This window comes from Neltuma alba, unplaced genomic scaffold (assembly GCF_004799145.2).
Source record: "Neltuma alba isolate B1F8T4 unplaced genomic scaffold, ASM479914v2 tig00010382_pilon, whole genome shotgun sequence".
In the NCBI taxonomy this organism is placed as follows: Eukaryota; Viridiplantae; Streptophyta; class Magnoliopsida; order Fabales; family Fabaceae; genus Neltuma; species Neltuma alba.
In genome coordinates, this window is record NW_021635286.1 from 285,842 (window position 1) to 308,791 (window position 22,950).

The following is a 22,950-nucleotide window of genomic DNA, read 5'->3' on the forward strand; positions in this document are numbered from 1 at the left end:
TGCATTATAGTGAAAATGACTAGAAGCCCTTGAGATCATGGGGAAAAAGAATACAAAATTTCTGCACTGAAATATAAAATTTCCAAGTAAAATACTTAAATAAGAAAAAATCAAAGATTAAATTTGGGAATCAAAGCATGTATTCAATTAATTTCCCAATCGTGATTGTTCATGAAACGTCTTTATAGATCATTTCTCTGTCTGCGTCCACTTCCTAACATACTTGCATTAACAAGTAAAACTCACGAACAAAAGTTGGGGTAGTAGCGGCACGTCCCTCTAGATCATACGTAAGAGATCCTGCACAACTTCCGTCATTGCTGGTCGGAACTCCGGTTCACGCTGTGGAATATAAAATTTGGAAGTTTTAGACTATTGGAAGGTAAGGTAAATTACATGCAGTAAAGCCTTGCAATTTTTCCCTTGTCTTTTTTTTTTTTTTTTGGGGGGGCGGGGTTAAAGGAGCAAATCTATGCACAAACTTTAACCTAATGTGCGCCAGACAAGACATCATAAATTTTTTTTCAAGTGCAAAAGTACCTATAAAGTTTCAAAAAAGTCAAACAAATGTTGACTGTTTAGAAAACATGTCAATCAAGAAAATGATGCAAAAACAAATATACCTATAAACTTTGACCTCATGTGCAAACATGTGCGCCAAAAAGGTGTAAAAATGCCAGTCCTAAACCCCAATGTGCGCCAAAGTCCAAAAACCCATTTATCAGGTAAGCACCTATGAATTTTCAAAATGATGCAAAAATGCCCCGGCCATTGAGAAAACATATCAGTCAAGAAAATGATGTAAAAACACATAAAATTCCCAAAATGGTGTGGGGATTGTTTGTTAAACAGTTGGCGTTGGTTGACTAAACAGTCGTAGTATTTTTACACCATTTTGAAAATTTCATATGTTATATCAACAAAGGAGAGAGAACCAGGAATTCATCCGACAAGAGAGCCAAGGTACACAGTCTATAAACCTCTACCTAGCCACGTCAATGTCACGAGATATTCCCTCTCTCCTGTAACTAACTCAATAGTCAGACTTGTTAATATACCATTTCTAGAAACAGATAAAACAACAGCAATAATCAGCAGAATAGTAAATATAAAATAACATATATCAATACTCACCGCCTAGCAAACAGAGCATATTTCTTTAAGTCAGAGGCAGATTTTACGCAAATTTTAACTACAACAACTGGTCTTTGTAGTAATCACAAGTTCAAGATAATATTCCATGAAAGGTCAGTAGAAGTGACACTTAATGTTGAATATACTCAGTCAAGTAGAGTGAAAAATGTATCAGATCAGCCATTTGACAATCGCAAAGTTGAAAGCAACATGCATCATCAGACCAACCAATTGTTATGCATTTTGGCAGCAAGTATGCAGTGGACTTGAGTCTTTCATTCAATAGAAAAAAGGATTTGGAGACTATAATAAATGATAACGCTTGTCCCTAGATTGTATAACACGAAATCAGACAACATATAATGCCCACAGCACCTTTCAAAGAGAGCATCCTAGCTTCTTTATTAATTTTTCTAAGTGGAAGAGCAGAGCAAGGTAGAAAAATACCTGTAGACATGAAGAAATGATGTCCGCAAAACGTGATAAGGACTTCATAGAATAAGCTCCATTTAAGGAGGGGTCAACCATTTTTGTTAATGCATCAATATCATGCAGTTGAGGAACTGCCCATCTGACCAGAAATTGCTCACCACGAGACCGTGACCTAAATCAATATGTATGGCATGTTACTTATGTCTAGTATTTTCAAGAAGCCAAGTTTTTGTGTAGTTGATTGATGGAAATGACTCCGACAACGGTATTATTTATTGAGAAAAGTAACAATCCACAGGGTATAACCTAATGGATAGCACCCAGAAGGAAACCTGTAGCCTAGTGCATTCGAGAGCACCACACTCCTCACAACACTCTAACCATATTCATCCCCCCTCAACGACCTCCCTGACAACAAATACCCTGCGTAACTAACTCCTAAATCTCTTTCCCACAATTAACCTCAACTACGCACCTAGCCCACTATCACATATTGGGCTTTTTCCCTACATATGTATACAACGGCCCGGGTTCAACAATACCCCCCCCCACAAAGCGAAGCCTTGTCCTCAAGGCGAAACTGAGGAAACTGGTGTTTAATGACATCATAATTTTCCCAAGTACTCTCTGTAGAGGGTAAATCTGCCCACTGAATAAGGAGTTCAATCTGGCCGTTAGTCAAAGTGCGATGCTTCAGAACAGCCGCTGGATACACTCGTAGCTCCATATCAGCAGTCAAGACCGACAGAAGTGGTTGTGAAGTGATACCGGTTGCCAGAGATTTCTTGAGGCAAGAAACATGGAAAACAGGGTGTAATCGAGCAGTGGTCGGCAGTTGCAGGCGATAAGCAGTCGCTCCTATCCTTTCCAGAACGGAGAAGGGGCCATAAAATCGTGGACTTAATTTTTCGTTAGGTCGTCGGGCTAGAGATTTATGGCGGTATGGTTGTAGCTTCACAAACACCTGATCTCCAACACTAAATTGTAGATCCCGGCGCTTTTTATCAGCTTGGACCTTCATGTACTGCTGTGAACGTTCCAGATTAGACTTGAGCTCAGCTAAAATGGAATTCCTAGTGCGTATCTGTTCATTGATCGCATCAACCGGGAGGATGGTTCTTGAAACTGATATAGGATAGGTGGGTCCTGTCCATACAATGCCTTAAACGGTGACATCCCAGTAGAGCGGTTATAAGTGGTATTGAACCAAAACTCAGCCCAACAGATCCAGTTAGACCAGGTCGATGGCTTACTAGCACAAAAGCACCGTAAGTAAGTCTCAAGACTCCGATTAACCACCTCTGTCTGGCCATCACTTTGAGGGTGATAACTAGAGCTAAATTTTAATGAAGTATCGGCAGCCTTGAATAATTCCTTCCAAAAATTGCTCAGGAAAAGCTGGTCCCGATCTGACACAATGGAGCGAGGAAAGCCATATAAACGCACTATCTCCTTAACAAATATATCAGCCACATCCCGAGCTGTGTATGGATGGAGCAGGGGAAGAAAGTGGGCGTACTTAGTAAAACGATCCACTACCACCAGTATGGTATCCACTCGCTGTGATTTGGGAAGGCCTGAGATAAAGTCCATAGATATGTCTGTCCAAACTCTATCTGGTATAGGGAGTGGTTACAGCAGACCTGCCGGACTGAGGGCCGAATATTTATTACGTTGGCACACCTCACAAGCCACCACATATTTTTGGATATCCCTACGCATGCCATCCCAATAGAAAAGGGTCGCTTCAACCGCTTGTATGTTCGTAAATATCCCGAGTGACCACCAATTGGCGAGTTGTGGAAGTCTTGCACCAGCGAAGGAATGCGAGTCGAAGATTTGGGAAGAACCAAGCGTCCATTAAAGAACAGGTGACCACCTTTGAGTGTATAACCCGCAGGAGCAGCTTGTCCAGTGACTAACAATTGAATAACGGCAGCGAGGGAAGAATCGTGGAGAACCTCATCGTCCAAGGAGGTAAAATCACTCGACTGTACAACCGAGATAGAATGCAATTCCGAAGAATCTCCCTTGCGTGATAGTGCATCAGCAACAGCATTGGTGGGACCCGGTTTATATTGAATTTGGAAATCAAAACCCAGTAATTTGGAAACCCAACTCTGTTGAGATTCATCCAAGATACGCTGATCCAATAAAAATTTGAGGGCTTTCTGATCGGTGCGGATGACAAAGGGACGGCCCACTAGATAATACCGCCATTTTCTCACTGCAAATACCATGGCCATCAACTCATGCTCATAAACTGAACATCGACGGTGCCGCGAGGATAAGGAGTGGCTATAATAAGCCAGAGGCCGGTCATCCTGTAGTAAAACAGCTCCTAACCCGGTCTCGGACGCATCTGTTTCCACCACAAATGGTTGAGAAAAATCAGGCAGGGATAGGACAGGGGTGGTGGTCATAGCTAATTTAAGTCGGTCAAAAGCATTCTGAGCCTCTGGTGTCCATTAAAACGCATTCTTCTTCAATAAGGCAGTCAGTGGCACGGCTATACTACCATAATGTCGAACAAAGCGTCGGTAGTAACCGGTGAGCCCCAAAAAACCCCGTAAACTCTTCAGTGTGGTCGGTACAGGCCATGACAACATGCTATCAATCTTAGAGGGATCAGCGTGGACACCCTTGCTGGATATAATGTGACCCAAATACTCCAGCTAAGACTGAGCAAAGGCGCATTTTTTCGTATTGATCACCAAGGAGTGCTGCTGCAGGATCTGGAAAGCAACTCTAAGGTGTTGCAAATGAGTTGTCCTGTCACTACTATAAACCAAGATGTCATCAAAAAAAGCAAGGACAAACTTCCGCAAATATTGTCTAAAAATGTCATTCATTAAGGATTGGAAGGTAGAGGGAGCATTTTTCAAACCGAAGGGCATGACCAGGAATTCATAATGGCCGTCATGCGTTCTGAAAGCTGTCTTCAACTCTTCCCCCTGCTTCATGCGAATCTGGTGATAACCGGATTTTAAGTCCAATTTGGAAAATATCTGGGCTCCTCCTAGCTCATCTAGCAGTTCTTCAATGGCTGGGATGGGAAACTTATCCTGGATGGTTATCTTATTTAAGGCCCTATAGTCCACACAGAAACGCCAACTACCATCCTTCTTTTTTACTAGCAGTACCGGGCTTGAAAAAGGACTCTTACTGGGGCGAATGATTCCAGCTGACAACATTTCTTGTACTAGCCGTTCAATTTCTGCCTTTTGATGGTGAGGGTATCGATAAGGTCTCACATTAGGCGGTAGGGCCCCTGGTTGTAAGTCAATGGTATGATCCACTGCCCGAGATGGTGGTAACCCATTCAGGGTTCTTTGCACTGCAGGGAACTCCCCCAACAACCTCTTAACATCCTCATCTGTCGGTGCCATTGAGATATCAGTCATCTTTAGTTCAGCAAATTCCACCCAAAAGACTTCCTCATCCCCTCTAGTTGACCGATAAAGGGAGTTGAACGATATGGGTGTTTTTTGTAGTGCCGGATTTCCTCTGAGACAGACCCACTCATCTCCCATGTCAATTTTCAGTGTTGATCGTTTCCAGCTCACTAATACTTCATCCAACGATGCCAACCAGTCAGCTCCCAAAATAATATCCGATCCACCAAGCTTAAACGGATACAAATGGTGAATGATATGGAGACCCTGAACCATGATCGAAACATCTCGGCATACTCCCCGCCCTTGTACATGGCGGGAATCCCCCACTTGCACAGTGAACGCGACACGTTGATTGAGGGGCAGAGACAGGGAGTTAACCAGATCCTAGTGGATAAAACTGAGTCGCTCCACAATCAATGAGGATAAGCACCTCCTTACCCAGAACTGTCCCCATGAGCTTTATAGTCTTTCCGCCAGTGAATCCCGCTTATGCATTCAAGGACAGAGACATCAGTTGGCCCTCTGTAGCAGCCACTTCACTTGGAGGTGACTCCAATCCTTCCGGAGGTTCGTGGTCAACCAGTGTTGGAGGAACGTTATCATTCTCGGCGTCTTCTGCCAATATCAATACCTGGAGTTGCTTCTTCTTGCAACGATGGCCGGGTTTGAACTTCTCGTCACATTTAAAACAGAGGCCGAGCTCTCGTCTTCTCTCAATCTCCGCGTCCGTAAACTTCTTCGGAACTATCTTACTTGTATAAGTCACTGGAATGGCTACCGATTTGGAAGACTCAGCAGCCTTGGGCTCCGAATTCGAACCAGCCGAATACGGAGAGGACGATTTGGGTGAGTCCGAAGGAGGAGAGGTCCGAGTAGGAGCCATTCGGCCGTCGCCCCCTTTTTCATCGGCCCAACTCCGCTGTGGCCCAATTCCTCGCGCATACGGTTGTTGGGTCATAACCCAGTTGCGCTCCTCCAGCCTTAACGCCATATCCATCAATTCGGCTAAGGAACTCAACTTCATCAAACGAAGGTCCGCCTTAATTTCTACTCGGAGTCCATTGAAGAATGCGGCAATTAGAACTTCATCGCCGCAATGATCTAGCGTCGCTGAAATCAACTCAAATCGCTCAATATAATCGGCTACCGAGCGAGTTTGCCGGAGCGCCATTAGCATCTCATAAGTGTTGCCATACTGTGAGGGATGAAATCGAAGGATCAGGTCTCGCTTAAGGTCCGGCCAGTTAGAAACCGATGAACGTGCTTCCTTCCACTGAAACCAATTTAAGGCTCGCCCCTCAAGACATAAAACTGCTGCATCCAGCTTGTCATTGTCTAACACCTTGTTGACCCTGAAGTAGCGTTCGATCTTAAAAATCCATCCCATAGGCTCCTCTCCTGAAAACAGGGGCATATCCAGTTTGCGAAATGCAGAATGTTCGGTGTCACCATTTCCGCTCTTGTCCTCGACGTCTATAATCTGAGTCCCCACATGGCTATTTTTTGATACGGTTGATTCTGGTGTGGACTGTTCCGCCATTCCTTGCCCCTTCTTCGATCGAAGCTCCGCTAGCACATCCTGGACCATCGATTTAAGAACCGCCATGTCGTCTGTAAGTTGCGTTACTCGTTCTTCATTCTGTGTCATACGAGTGTTCAAATCTTCCATCGTACGAGTATGAACCATGCCCCGTCGTCACCGCTCTGATACCTTTGATGGAAATGACTCCGACAACGGTATTATTTACTGAGAAAAGTAACAATCCACAGGGTATAACCTAATGGATAGCACCCAGAAGGAAACCTGTAGCCTAGTGCATTCGAGAGCACCACACTCCTCACAACACTCTAACCATATTCATCCCCCCTCAACGACCTCCCTGACAACAAATACCCTGCGTAACTAACTCCTAAATCTCTTTCCCACAATTACCCTCAGCGACGCACCTAGCCCACTATCACATATTGGGCTTTTTCCTTACATATGTATACAACGGCCTGGGTTCAACATTGATACAATAGAGGTACATAATAACTGACAACTAACCTGTCACAGGATTTTCGTCCAGTGAGGAGTTCTAGCATTACAACTCCAAAACTGAAGACATCACTCTGCTTTGTATAACTCCCAGTCTCAAATTCTGACGCACCATAACCATTCGCTGTTAGGAGGCGTCCTGACAACTGAGGGTAGACGCAACAGTGTTAGCCAGAAATTTAACAGAAGTAGAGGACAAGCCAGCAATTTTTGCAAATTATATTCAGTAGCTTGTTCTGAATAGTATCATCCCAGTAATGCATAAACAGTGTTACATTAAGGCCAAAAGTTTTTCTATGACATTATTATTAACCAACTCATTGGCAACATTAATGTGCACCTAGATAAGGGAAGTTCTAATAACCATAAAAACAAAAGGGAAAAGTTTAGGATAAAATGCCGTGGGCCTAATTCTTTGAGCACATCTCAGAGCATATATACACATCAAAGGGTTAATACAAAATAGCCACACTGTGGACCAACCTGTATGAGCTCTATTTTGAACATGTATTACTTTTTTTGTGGTTAACTGCTATTAAGAGGATTACCATCAGGAGCAATTTTCTTACAGTGCTAAATGCATAAATCCATTTTAACCCCACAAAAAAAAAAAAAAAGCATAAATCAATGCAACAAAGTTTAGAATAGGGGAAAACATAAAAGGGCAAAGCGAAATACCCAAGGGCATTTGTCCTATCAATGTTTCACTCAATAAGAAATCTAATGGGAAATAGTTAAAGGTCTTTAAGCAGTAGCGAAAAGGTAGATAACAACAGGAGGAAAAGTGGCAGAGTATCACGCGTGTAGGGAAAAGGCAGATAACAACCGTACAATAGGGAGGATATTTGAAATTTATCCCCAACATGAAGATTCTTTGGTACAAAAACCCCAATCTGTGGAACGCAATTTGCTGAAATTCATCTCATTGATTTTCATAACTGTCATTTCACAGTTTGACCAGAGAAAAAAAATTGATCCCCTGATTTTTTACTTCCACATCTATTCCATAATGTCCAAAAACTCCCAAAGTGTTCAACAACATTGGGAAGCATCCATTTACCATATGTTTCGTTCACAAACCCCAACTATAAATCATTTGACAATTTACAATTTAAAAAAAAAAAGAAAGAAAGAAAGCTTTTAAAGCCATGCCTGACCAGCAGATCCAGAAGATAGTAAAGGACCAAATCCACAATCAGAGACAAATACTTCAAGCTCAGTATTCAGTAGAACATTATTTGATTTTATATTTTGATGCACAATAGGTGGCTGGAAGCTCTCATGCAGATACCTGATTCATGGGGCAAAAAAAAAAAGAACTTCATCAATTCAAGGTTGTCCAGAAAATCATGAATGCCCAGCCTAATGTTGAGTCTGAAACATGACTACTATATTGGATTGAGAACCAAAGTTTCACTGAAAAAACACAACTTTCAAGTCATGTCATTAGGCCTTGGTCATTAGTGAAAGATGCAGAAGATATGTTTCAAACTTCCAAGGTAAGAAAAGGTTTACAGAGTTCCAGTGGTTAATAGAAATTAGCAAAACTTTTTCAAAGGAGGTCGCTAAACTCACTCTAAAGCCCTTGCAGCTCCAAGTGCCACCTGAATGCGTGCATTCCATGACAGTTTAGCATGGAGTTCATTATCTTCATGTAGTGCATCATGAAGAGTTCCAATGCTCAAGTAATTATACACAAGAAGTTGTTGACCATTCTCAGCACAGTAGCCCATAAGCTTCACAATGTTAGCATGTTGAATTTTGGAAATATTGGACACTAATTGAAGAAACTGTTCATGTCCTATAGAAGTAGCATCCAGTTTTCTGCAAGTGCAAAGTTGCTGCAAAGATTTATTTAGAAGACTTAGAGCCTCAGCCAATTAAGAATGTGAAACAAGGAGAAAAATAATATGTCAAGCAAGCAGGGAAAATGCTCATTTAACAATGTTTGGAAAATAATAATCTCCACAGAAAGTGAATAACTTTTGGAGGAGCCTTAACCTTCCAGAGAGCCTTCCACATTCCATCGCCTGCTTTATAAGAGCAAGCCGGGACCTCCTTAACAGTAGCCGACATCACCTCTCTGGCTACCTTATAACCCATCTTCACAGAGTAAATGCCATCCCTACACCCTATCCATACATACCTATCTTCATCTTCAATTATAGGGATTCGTACTCTGCCCATAAGCTCCTTATCTTCACTTGACAGCCATTGATCCACCTTGTCAAAGCACCATTTCCTCTCCACAATAATATCAGCAACCTTTATCTCCTTCATCTCATTAGTCAAAACCCTTTGCCTCAGCTTATAACCATCAGCATCAGGTAACCATTTGTCCTCAAACAGGCTCACTTTATCACCTTTATTTATTCTCCAAACCAACTTCTCTCCCAATAGTTGCCTACCATCCAGGATGCTTGACCAGCACCAAGAAGCTTTATTTCCTTTCTCAGCATGCATAAAGTCTTTATCATGGAAATAAAGACCCTTCAGAATCTTGCTCCACAAATCATCTTGATTCTAACAAAGCCTCCAAGCGGTTTTGGCCAGTAAAGCGTCATTAAACTTCATGAAGTCTCGGAACCCCATTCCTCCCTTCCCTTTTCTTTACACATATAATTCCAGGATTTCCAATGTATCCTTCCCTCTTCCTCCTTCTATCCCCACCAAAAACCAGCCACCAACTTATCAAATTCCATACACACCTTCTTAGGAAATTTAAAGCAGGACATAGGAAATACAGGAATTGAATTTGCCACTACCTTCACCATAATCTCCCTTCCTGCGAAAGTTAACAACTTTGCTTCCACCCCTGCACCTTCAAACACATCCTATTCTTCACAAACTTCAAGGCTTCTGACTTTGATTTGCCCCAAACCACTGGTAAACCCAGATATCTACCAGGATCAACTAAAGCTTTTATTCCCAGTAACTCGAAGGCCTCTTGCTTCACACGATCAACCGTATTTTTAGAAAAGAAAATGCAAGACTTATCTAGATTGATAGTTTGTCCAGAAGCTTGAGAATATACCTTCAAAATCTCCATAAGCCTTTTGCAATTATTTCCTCTGGCATTAATAAAGAAGAGTGAGTCGTCAGCGAAAAAACAATGAGATAGAATGGGGCAGTGTTTCGCGAGTTTTATCCCTTCCAGCAATCTCTTCTCCACATGCCATTGTATCATCAAGGAGAGTGCATCTGCTGCAATTATAAACAAGAAGAGGGATAAGGGATCTCCTTGACAAATTCCTCTCTTCATCTCAATTTCTGCAATTTTCTTCCCTCCTACTACAAGATTCAGCTGCACAAATTGCACACATTCCATAATCCAGTTAAGCCACTTCTCACTGAACCCCATCTTTCTCATAACCTCTTCAATGAATCTCCACTCCAATCTGCCATAAGCCTTATTCATATCTACTTTCACAGCCATTTCATACTTCCTACCTTTCTTCTTGTTTTTCAGGTAGTGGTATGCCTCGTGAGCTATAATAATATTGTCCTGAATCAACCTTCCTTCTATAAAGGCTCTCTGATTTTGCGATATGATCCTAGCCAACACAGGTTTCATTCTATTGGCTAAGATTTTAGAAATGATTTTGTAAGCAAAATTGCAAAGGCCTATCGGCCTAAACTGTCCCACGCTCTCAGCATTATCAACTTTCGGTATAAGCACCACATTTGTTTTATTCAAAGTTTCCAAACTCACATTATTATTGAAAAAATCAAAGACCATTTCAGTTACCTCCTTCTCTATAACTGACCAAGCAGAATGATAGAACATTCCAGAGAAGCCATCAGGGCCTGGTGCTTTTGCTCCACCCAATTGGAAGGCTGCTCGCTTGATTTCTTCTTTCGTAACTATCTTTTCAAGTCCTGCATTATCTTCCACTGTAACCAGCTTTTGTACAAAGCTTAACACCACTTCCAGATTCCTGCAACCATCTGAGGAAAACAGCTTCTTATAAAAAGCTAATAAAGGAATCATTAATCTCCTCTTCACTTTCCATCCATCTCCCACCTTCGCCTCTCAGCTTTACAACTTTGTTTCTTGCTCGTCTTTGAACAACACTAGAGTGGAAAAACCTAGTGTTTCTGTCTCCAGCATCCAGCCATTGTACCCTTGATCTTTGCCACCAATATAGTTCTTCCCTATTCCATGCCTCTTCGATTTGACTAATTAGTTCCTCCATTTCTTCTCTCTTGGCTACAGTATAATCCCTCTTCTACACTCTTCCAGTCTTGAAGTCAATCTTTCTACAGTTCTTCGAGCATTCGGGCAAAGTCTCTTCCCCAAGCAGAAAGAATTCTTTTACAGTTCTCAAGTCTACAAACCAGCTCCTCTACCTTGTTTCTTCCCCCCATAGTATTCTGCATCCATCCCTCCTTAACTGTAGTTAGATAATCCTCATGCTCTAACCATATGGCTTCAAACCTGAACATTTTTTGGCCCCTTTCATGCTTATATTCACAGTCAATAGCAAGCATATGATGATCTGAACCCAAAGGCTCTATATGCAACACCAGAGCTGACTGAAAAACCTCTCTAAATTCCACATTCCCATAGCTCTATCAATCCTCTCCTTCACATGAGCTTCACCCAGTCTTTGGTTGCACCAAAGTAAAGCGAGCACCAGAGTAGTTCAAATCCATTAGAGCACAATCTGACATCTTACTCTGGAAATTCATTATTCTTCTCGTATCAACCGGTCTGCTCCCATCTTTTCATATACTGAGGCCGTATCATTAAAGTCCCCCATACACAACCACGTACCCCGGATTCTGCTCGCTATACTCCTCATCTTCCTCCAAACCTCTAATTTTTCTTCAACTCTAGGCGCACCATAAACAAAAGTAACATAATTTAGCACCTTATGCACAGTAGAGTGCATACTCGTGTGGATAATATTTTTTGAATAGTGCCAAATATTTATTGTTATATCCTTCCTCCACTAAAGAGCTAGGCCACCACTCCTTCCTACCGATTCAACATACACATCTTCGTCCATCCTACATCTTTTCTTAATCCTTTTCATACCTGCTTCCATCATTCTGGTTTCCATTAGGAAGATGACTGAGGGATTTTTCTTCAAATTTTCCTCCCTCAGTTTTTTCACTGTCAAGGCCCTTCCCAAACCTTGACAGTTCCACACTAAGAAAATCATGGCCCCATGGTGGCTGTTTGAGGCCAGCCACCATCACCTTCAGCTTTACTTCCAAAAGCATCCCTCACATCTGCCCCAACTGTGTCAGTTCCCACAGAGTTCATATCAACTAGTTCCACTTCTTTATTACTTTTGAACTTATGCTTCATCCCCCCTTCCTTTCTTAATCTTCTTTTCAGAACCCTCACACTCCTCCTTTCTCCAGGCATATATTTCCTTCACTTTCTGATCTTTCTTTTCACCATACTCAGCAAAGATCAATTTTCTCCTTTTAAAACTTGCATTTTCCATCTCCTCCATCCTATTTCTCTTCAAATTAATCCTTTTGACCCTAAGAGCCACTTCTGAAATAGGAGATGCATTGTTATAGACAACAATTGCCTTAGAAAGATCATCTTTCCTTTTAGGGGACTCCGTATCTTCCTTCTGCACTTCCTTCCCTTCTCACATTCCAGAGTTACATTGTTATTCAACTTTTTGGCCTTGTCAGCTCTTTGAACAACACTAGAGTGGAAAAACCTAGTGTTTCTGTCTCCAGCATCCAGCCTTGTACCCTTGATCTTTGCCACCAATATTCTTCTTCCTTCTATCCATGCCTCTTCGATTTGACTAATTAGTTCCTCCATTTCTTCTCTCTTGGCTACAGTATAATCCCCTCTTCTACACTCTTCCAGTCTTGAAGTCAATCTTTCTACAGTTCTTCGAGCATTCGGGCAAAGTCTCTTCCCCCAAGCAGAAAGAATTCTTTTACAGTTCTCAAGTCTACAAACCAGCTCCTCTACCTTGTTTTTCTTCCCCCCATAGTATTCTGCATCCATCCCTCCTTAACTGTAGTTAGATAATCCTCATGCTCTAACCATATGGCTTCAAACCTGAACATTTTTTGGCCCCTTTCATGCTTATATTCACAGTCAATAGCAAGCATATGATGATCTGAACCCAAAGGCTCTATATGCAACACCAGAGCTGACTGAAAAACCTCTCTAAATTCCACATTCCCCATAGCTCTATCAATCCTCTCCTTCACATGAGCTTCACCCAGTCTTTGGTTGCACCAAGTAGAGCGAGCACCAGAGTAGTTCAAATCCATTAGAGCACAATCTGACATCATACTCTGGAAATTCATTATTCTTCTCGTATCAACCGGTCTGCTCCCATCTTTTCATATACTGAGGCCGTATCATTAAAGTCCCCCATACACAACCACGTACCCCGGATTCTGCTCGCTATACTCCTCATCTTCCTCCAAACCTCTAATTTTTCTTCAACTCTAGGCGCACCATAAACAAAAGTAACATAATTTAGCACCTTATGCACAGTAGAGTGCATACTCGTGTGGATAATATTTTTTGAATAGTGCCAAATATTTATTGTTATATCCTTCCTCCACTAAAGAGCTAGGCCACCACTCCTTCCTACCGATTCAACATACACATCTTCGTCCATCCTACATCTTTTCTTAATCCTTTTCATACCTGCTTCCATCATTCTGGTTTCCATTAGGAAGATGACTGAGGGATTTTTCTTCAAATTTTCCTCCCTCAGTTTTTTCACTGTCAAGGCCCTTCCCAAACCTTGACAGTTCCACACTAAGAAAATCATGGCCCCATGGTGGCTGTTTGAGGCCAGCCACCATCACCTTCAGCTTTACTTCCAAAAGCATCCCTCACATCTGCCCCAACTGTGTCAGTTCCCACAGAGTTCATATCAACTAGTTCCACTTCTTTATTACTTTTGAACTTATGCTTCATCCCCCCTTCCTTTCTTAATCTTCTTTTCAGAACCCTCACACTCCTCCTTTCTCCAGGCATATATTTCCCTTCACTTTCTTGATCTTTCTTTTCACCATACTCAGCAAAGATCAATTTTCTCCTTTTAAAACTTGCATTTTCCATCTCCTCCATCCTATTTCTCTTCAAATTAATCCTTTTGACCCTAAGAGCCACTTCTGAAATAGGAGATGCATTGTTATAGACAACAATTGCCTTAGAAAGATCATCTTTCCTTTTAGGGGACTCCGTATCTTCCTTCTGCACTTCCTTCCCTTTCTCACATTCCAGAGTTACATTGTTATTCAACTTTTTGGCCTTGTCATGCTCTGAATCATCATTTGGCTTTTCCTCCTTATCCCCAGCTTCCCCATCATCAATTCTTTCTCATCAATTTTGCTTCCAGATCCCTTCTTTGTTGTTTTCACCGAGATCAATTTTTTAAAAGAAGTTGCCTCATTACTCCTCATTTTAGTCCGCTCCTCTACATCCACCACCTCTTCCTGCAACAATTTAGTATACAAAACATCACATGCTTCAGTTTCCTCCCACCTTTCATTACAGCTCACAATTTACATTAGTTAGATATTAAAAATGCTTTCTTGCATGGTGATCTCCATGAAGAAGTTTATATAGAGCAACCACCAGGTTTTGTTGCTCAGGAGGAGCGTGGGAAAATATGTCGTCTTGAGAAATCCCTGTATGGTTTGATAGAGTCCTCGTGCATGGTTTGACAAGTTTAGTACCATTGTGCAAAAGTTTGGCTTGAACTAGAGCAAGTGCGATCATTCTGTGTTTTACCAAAAGACAGAGGCTGGCATGATTCTTCTAGCAGGGCATGTAGATGATATTGTGATTATAGGTAGTCATAGTTCGGGAATCACGTCCCTCAAGTCCTTTCTTAATTCTCACTTTCAAACGAAGGATCTAGGCCCTTTGAAATACTTTCTAGGCATTGCAGTCATAAGAAACAAGAAAGGCATACTCCTGACAAAAAAGAAGTACATCCTTGATTTGGTAAAAGAAATTGGAAAACAAGGAGCTGTACCAACTAGCTTTCCTATGATCCATAACCTACTTCTTGATACTGATGGGAGCATACCACTTGAGGATTCCCTTGATGATAAGAGAAAACTTGAGGCTGAGAAGAGTAAACCATTTGAGAGTCTCGAGAGATGCAAAAGATTGATTAGCAAGTTGAGCTATCTCACTGTGACTCGCCCAGACATCATTATCCAGTCAGTGAGCTTAGCCAGTTCATGGCATCTCCGACTGTCAGACAATGAGAAGCCTTGGAGCACATTTTACATTACCTGGAGGGATGTCCAGGTCATGGTATACTGTACAAAAATCACGGTTATACAAACATTGAGTCTTTTTGTGATGCAGATCATGGTGGATCAAAAGCCACGAGACGGTCTACTACAGAATACTGTGTTCTTAAGGGTGGAAATTTGGTGTCCTAGAGAAGCAAGAAACAAAATGTGGTATCTAGGTCAAGTGCAGAGGCAGAATACCGAGTTATGGCACAATCCGTATGTGAGGTAGTCTGGATACAGTAACTAGTCTCAAACCTACGTTACCCACAAAACTGTGGTGTGATAATAAGACCGCTCTACATATAGCCTCCAACTTTGTGTTTCATGAACGTACAAAGCATATTGAGATTGACTGTCACTTTGTCCAAAACAAGCTCAGAAAACTTTATCTCTACCGGGCATGTGAGGTCTAGTGAACAATTGGACGACCTGCTTACTAAAGCTCTGAATGGGACTCGGGTTGACTATCTTTATAACAAGCTGGGCATGATTAACATCTATGCTCCAACTTGAGGGGGAATGTAAAGATATAAAAGATATATAAATATTATGCAATCAGTATAGGATTTGATATAATATTATTTCCGCCATTAATGCATAGGCTCCTCTCTCTTGTATATATATATGCATAGTCTGATCATGAATAATACAAGAAATTATTTTACAATTCTCTCTAGAATTAACAGGCTCCAAGGATCATTTGTCATATTTTGGCCTTTTGTTTGTTGATCAGTAGATTGAAAATGATAATGTCCAAATGAAACAAGGGGTACCAAAAAACATGAACAAATATAAACATGTCTATTTACCAAAACCCCTCTTGAATACGAGAAGATGAAATAGCCAGAAGCAAAGATGATCAGTTACTATCAGGCCAAAAAAAAAAAAACAAGATGATCAGTTACTAAGTAAAAAGCTTAAGTGCAGGTTGAATCATGTCCACAAAATCCAAGTGGCCCCATTAGTTTTCTATTAGTTCAATATTAATTTATTATTTCAATATTTTGTTTCTATAAGATAGGAATATAAAATTAAATAATACATTTGGTTTTATCTAGATTGGATTTATTTTATCTAGATTGAAATTTTTTAAATTTTACAGTAATTTTCTATTCCTATATGTATGGACCTAGCATCAAATAAATTCTTGAAATTGAGAATTCAATTGCTCAGCTGATTTATTCTAAATTAACATGGTATCGGAGCCATGTTACTTTTGATGAAAAACTTCCTTACTTTCCCAAAATGCCCATTTAGGGGAAGCGTTCTACGATTGAATATCCATTTTATGATCCTTTTTCTGACCTTATGTCACAACATAAGCCTTCTCATATCCAAACCTCTTATTTCCAACCTCTTGCTAAGCCTGATCCTTCATCATCTAAACCAGAATCCATTGATAATGGTTCCAACAGTGAGATAAACATGAATACTGAATCTAAGGAAACAATTCAGACCAACTAGAATAATGTAGAAGCTCAACCAGACACTAGCATAGAGCTAAAACAACAACACGAGGAGACACGTACCTCACACCAATCATTCACTCCAGCCTCAAATCCAGTACATGATAACCTAAGTTGGCCCATTACATTAAGAAAAAAGGTAAGATCTTGCACTATTAAACATCCTATTAGTAATTTTATATCTTATGAGAAATTATCCCCTACCTTGAGAGCTTTTACTGCTAGAACTTCTGGTGATGATATTCCCAAAAATATACATGACGCATTGGAGATTCCTCAATGGAGAAAGGCTATTAATGAAGAAATGACTGCCTTGATCAAAAATAGCACTTGGGAATTAATTGAACTTCCTAAAAGACAACAATCGAATGCAGATGGGTTTGATAAAGAAATGAAATTCGGACAATTCGGTGAGTATAAGGCGAGGTTAGTTGCTAAAGGTTACACTCAACAATATGAAATAGACTATCAGGAGACATTTGCTCCAGTTACTAAGTTTAACACAATCAAAGTATTACTCTCTCTAGCTGCTAACCTTAATTGGCCCTTACACTAATGTGAGGGGATATGGCTTGATAGACTCTTTAAAGAGCTAAAGCTTCACGAGAAGGTCCAAGGAGGGTGTTCTATGATAACACCTCTACTATCAAACTTGTAAAGAATCATGTACGTTATGACAAGATGAAGCATGTTGAGATAGACTGATACTTCCTTAATGAAAACATAGAAGACAAGAGGGTTGAGGTAGCATACACTACTTCTAGCCAATAAGTTACTGACATCTTGACCAAATCGTTATCAATAGCAAAGTTTGATGATTTCACGAGCAAGTTGGGAATGATGAATATCTATTCTCTAGCTTGAGGGGGAGTGTTGAATAATGTCCAAAAAATCCAAGCCCATTAAGAGCCCATTAGTTTGTTGTTAGTTTAATATTAATTTATTATTTCAATATTTTGTTTCTATAAGATAGGTCTGGTTTTATCTAGATTAGATTTATTTTATCTAGATTAGATTTTTTTAAAATTCTGCAGTTATTTTCAATTCCTATATGTATGGACCCTAGCATCAAATAAATTCCTGAAGTTAAGAATTCAATTGCTCAGCCAATTTATTCTAAATTAACAAAAACAATAACGCACCAAAGATACCAGCCGATAACTCATTTCAAACTAGAGCATCATTCAATATTTTTAAAAAAAGGGGGCAGTTTAGTGCACAAGGCTCCCACCAGATGGGGTCCGGGAAGGAATAGATGTACGTAACCTTAGCGTACAAGAGGCAATTTCTAAGGTTTGAACCCGTGACCTCCAAATCACATGACAACAACCTTACCATTGCCCAGGCTCACCCTCTAAGCATCATTCAAAATATAAAATAAAAGATTTTTACCTTTCCATCAGGGAGCTCAGCCCGATAAATGACACCCAGTGTGCCTTCACCAATATAATTTTCTTGGGAAAAACTATTTGTATACTGCTGAAGCGATGCAATAGTATAAACATGCAATGAACTAGTCATAACATGTCTTTCAGTAACTTTGGTAGGCATAACTGGCTTGGTTAGGTCCTCTTCGCCAAGATTGATGGGAAGGTTAGATGGTGGTGGCTGCAATGTTGCAAGTTTGGAACTTGCTGATACTCTGTTCATATATATTTCCTGTTCATTCTGAACATCTGGAGTCATATTTGTTCTTCTATTTTGTTCGCCATATCCAAGAGATCTTATTGGTTTCAAAGATGCTTCAAGAGAAATTGCCAGGAGAGTTAGAGAAGTTAATTCACAATAGCCCAAAAAAAACAAAAAAAAAAAAAAAAAAAAGAAGCCTCACATGAGATTAGTTATAGTTACCTTTCTCCAAAGGGTCACTGTATTGATGTTTATGCAACGACACTGGGCCCAAACCCACATCACTTTTTTGAGCATTTTTGTTTTCCGGCCTTTTCTTAAAGCACCACAATATAAAAAGACAGACCCCTAGTGCAATAAACACCAAGAACCCAGCAATGACAATCCAAATAACATTCTTAGATACAAAATACTTCCTAGCACTTGCAGGTATCGCTGCAACCAAGGTAAATGGACTATTTGCCACATTCCAAGATGCTTCAGCAGGTGATGGGACCATAGCAAGAGGACCTGGGGCTGCAGCTGGAGGTGATCGGATGACAGTAGTATTAAATGGATTTCCATCTTTTCTGCAGGGGGAATGCTCTTAGAACTAGCTTGAAAGCAGGAAATAAACAATATGCTGCGCAAACCTATAAAAGAAGAATCTTAATACTAAATTTATATTGTAATTATTATAAGAATAATACTATAATAATAATTTTTCTCATGCAAACCAAAGTTTTAAGAAAATAAACCTTTTTTTTTTTGGGTGGGGCGGGGGGGCACAAAAAGGCTAACCTGAGATTTGGGATACTCAACAATTGTGGAGGAATTGGCCCAAAGAATAAATTGTTCTCTATATTCCTACAAAATAAAAATTGGTGCTCAACATTTCTTTGCTTTATATGCATTATAACAGGTTTAGATATTCAGTTATACATATGTATACAAATTTATATTTCTATTCATTAATGTCTGTAAATGGCATAGGGGTAGTAAGAAATTTACAAATCCTGAAGAGGAAGGTCTTGCAAAACATTAAGAAACCCAGAAAGTTCATTGTTCTGCAAATGTCTGCAAAAAACGTTAAAACAAAATCCTCAATTCCTCATTAAAAGGTTGGCAACTAGATTATAAAATTGACGAGAAAGTATACTCACAATGTTGAAAGCAATGACAAATTTCCCAGTGAGAGGGGTAGCTGACCACTCAACTTGTTAGCTGACAGGTCTCTGCAGTATCACATGACTTCTGTCAATGCAGGATAAAATAATGATAGAAATATTAAGGTGAATTAAAACCATTTTCTTACATGTTTATCAGGCCAGTAAGCTGCTGAAAAACATCAGGGATTTGTCCATCTAGAAGGTTATTACTTAATGACCTAATTGAAGGAACACAAGCCCATCAAAATGAACAGGCTATTTTCATTACGAATTATAACAAGCCCATATTGCATTATGGGAAGAAGATAATGAATTAACTCACAAATCTGACAATTGTGTTAGAGAGGAGAGGGCATCTGGAATACTTCCATTTAACTGGTTACTTGAAAGAGACCTAAAGGTAAAAAGGAATGAAAATTTACTTTAAGACATTCGGACAAATGAAGAGAGGGAAAAAATCACTCAACACAACTAACCAAATGGTCAATATACAAAGGAATAGAAGATAATGATGCTTACAAGTTCCTCAAAGTAAGGGGTAGTGTGGATGGAATAGGTCCTCCGATGTGGTTGTTGCTAAGATCTCTAGCAAAATATGGAAAATAAAGCGTCATGAGATATTGTTAGGGATCTGACCATTTCTATCAAAACAGATTGAAAAAAGAGACTCATGAAAAAGAAGAGCTATACAAGATAATGAAAGAAACAGTACTAATGAGTAGTTACTTTCAGTTACAAGTTAAAATACCCTAACTTGGGCCATGTTATGGAAAGTAAAGAAATAGATGAGAGAATGAGGAAAGAGAAATTAGGGAAACGGAGGAGATCAAGAGAAACTGATAACTTCAATCACATCACATTGCAAAACTAAGTTACGAAGAATAGTGGGTACTTATTTATAAGCAAAAGCCCTAATAAATATAAATCTAAATAGATATCCTAATATTATTTAAACATTCTCTAGATATCCTAATCTATCCAAATCCTACTAATATCATTAAATCCTATCTAAGTTCTACTAATATCATTTAAATCTTGTTTATGCTATTTATATCATATTTAAATGTTTTCTTATTTATAATTATGCACTCTAATATAAACACATAATAAAGCTGATGAACCCGTAACTATTGGTCCTGGGGTTGCCAATGATATACGTCTGCTAGAGAATATTAAACTTCACAGATGTTACAAATGACAAAGATATAATGAAGATATGGATTACACTTTCAGAAGACTAGCAAATAAGATGAACAAAAGGACTTAAATACTAACTACACAAATACACACCAAACTCAACCATACAGGACCAGAACCTCAAGAATATAACAGGTTAGCCAACTTTTGAGAGGTTGGTCGTCTCCACTAAGAACTGACCAAAATTCTTCTTTTTTCCCTCCTCAACTACTCTCCATTAATATCCAACTCAACAACTCTTTCATTGCTCCATCCTACCATCATTACTCCCTCCTTTTGCACACTCACTCATCTATTTTTTGGCATATAAACATTTGGGTCCTTCATTGTGCCACTAGCCCCACCTTTTTGGCCCTCTGTCACTTCCTTACGTCTCCTGTTGCACATTTTGGTGGCGACAATGGATTGAAACCTGTCAGATTCTCAATCCAGCCACTACATAGTACAGACCCAAAACAAGTTGACATTTAAAACATCCAAGTTCAATATGCATTCCCAGTATTATTATAATACAATATAAACATGCAAAGTTGTCTCTTGTGGATCGAGTCAAAACTGAAGGACTCCTCCAATCACCAGAGACTTAGGACTCATGGGAGCATGACACGCATATTTGTTGGTATTTCAGAGGCAAACAAGTAGGCCACAGCTAAAGGCAACTTAAGCTCATTCAAAATTATTTGTAGCTTAGATTAACGAATTTAGTTAGTCTAAAGACAATAGATGCTACAACGTGGATTGTGGAATCAATAACTACAGGCTGATTACGTACGTGTACTGTTATCTTGGAAATCGATACTTACATCTCAATGATGGAAGGAAAATTTAAATTACTGCCCAGCTCTCCACCCAAGTTCATGCCTCTGAGACTTCTGTTAATGGAAATGCAATGATTAAGTCTAGAGCCAATTCTATCAATCAAACAACGTAGAAACATAAATGAAAGACTTTATATAATAAATCAAATTTCTCAATAATTTGAAATCCAACAGAAGCAAGGATACCTGTGCTAGTCCCCAAAAAAACAAAACAAAACAAAACAAACAAAAAAAAACAGAATATAAGATTAACCACCGGGTATTTAAGGGCGATACGGTAAACATACAATTGAGTTATGTTGGAGAAGACACAAGCCACGCCTTGCCACAATTCTGCACACGGATCTCCCCCAGTGGTTTTCCAACCTTGAAGAGGCGGTGAGCCCAGAGCAACATATAAACTATTAATTGCTGCAACTGTAACAATAGCACATCATTTAAAAAAAAAGATACTTTCATTAAATTCTGCGTTAAACAAAAGAACATGCCATGATGTTTAACCAGGTGACATTTCCCAGTAAGTTTATGCTCATTCACATGTAAAAGTTCCAGACTGTCCGAGAAAGCATTGAAAATTTTACCGCCACCATGATGACTCTATCTTAAATATGAATTTTGAGGAAAAAATAATAATAAAGGAGCAGCTTCAAAAATAAGACCAAATGGGCTAAAGAAGACAAAGAAGGAGCAGGTACCGTACCGTCAAGTAAGTCGGTATCTCCAGTACAAAAGGTTCCTGTAAAAGCTATCATCAACAAGACAAAGATTCGAACATGCAAGCCCATATTCGTATAGACCACTCTTTCAAATAAATCGACTTCCAAGGACCACCAGCTTTTCCAACTGGGGACGTCTTCTGAGGATACTACGAAAAGCCTCTAAGCTGACAGTGAAGATACTCAAACTCATTTAAAATTGAACAAATAGAGCAACACACAGGAATGGAACATTCACAAAACTCTGAAATTTCGAGAAAATAAACAAGGCCTTCGCAGAATGCAGCGAAATAGTGGAAGGAATGAACAGCAGGAAAGTGCCCGAAAAATGGCTTGCCTGGAGTCAAAAATGGAAGAGACGGCGAAGGAGAGAAAAGGTCACAAGAGATTGTTGCGACGACGAAGAAGGAGAAAGGGAGACACAATGCGCGAGCGAGAAGCCCTAGTGATGATTGCAGAGCTTCGTCCCGAGCACACACAGCCTCTGGGAAGCAGAGGGGTCAAGCCTGTGCTCATTTCAAAAGTACGAGCCATGGAAAGTGTTCAACGTTAGTTTCATTTAAGGCCTGTTTGGATGACATTGTAAACCATGGTTTGGAAGCTCAAATCATGGTTTGCCTAAAATGTCATCCAAACAGGCTGAAAATTGCAAACCGTGGTTTAAGATAAAACCATGGTTTTATCAGAAGCTAATAATTGTCGCTTGTAGTAAAAAATT

The 22,950-nt window shown here is 39.9% G+C and overlaps 1 protein-coding gene across 4 annotated transcripts; it reads right to left on the bottom strand.

The window, feature by feature from the left end:
• LOC114756286 (protein STRUBBELIG-RECEPTOR FAMILY 3) lies at positions 1-22,397 on the bottom strand. Of its 4 annotated transcripts, none has more exons than XM_028945207.1 (14): positions 22,217-22,397; positions 21,804-21,882; positions 21,502-21,570; positions 20,021-20,086; positions 19,824-19,895; positions 19,648-19,719; positions 19,496-19,567; positions 19,344-19,409; positions 19,134-19,199; positions 18,576-18,922; positions 18,117-18,466; positions 7,012-7,148; positions 1,582-1,738; positions 1-342 (listed from the first exon to the last, which is right to left on the bottom strand). In XM_028945207.1, the coding sequence occupies exons 1-14, from the start codon at positions 22,299-22,301 to the stop codon at positions 280-282; spliced, it is 1,701 nt and encodes a 566-aa protein (XP_028801040.1). In that variant the 5' UTR covers positions 22,302-22,397; the 3' UTR covers positions 1-279. The 4 variants fall into 4 exon arrangements, with proteins under 4 accessions (XP_028801040.1, XP_028801039.1, XP_028801038.1 ...); XM_028945206.1 differs by having other exon boundaries at positions 21,804-21,927; XM_028945205.1 differs by having other exon boundaries at positions 21,804-21,933.
• Between the last annotated feature and the right edge of the window lie 553 nt (positions 22,398-22,950).

Bases quoted from the DNA above. Each gene is read 5' to 3' on its own strand.
- LOC114756286 (XM_028945205.1), bottom strand. From the start codon at position 22,301: ATGGGCTTGCATGTTCGAATCTTTGTCTTGTTGATGATAGCTTTTACA. The intron at 19,896-20,020 runs GTAAGCATCATT...TTTTACCTTTAG, and splicing joins CCCCTTACTTTGAGGAACTT to GTCTCTTTCAAGTAACCAGT. The intron at 19,200-19,343 runs GTAAATTTCTTA...TTTATTTTGTAG, and splicing joins GACCTTCCTCTTCAGGATTT to GAATATAGAGAACAATTTAT.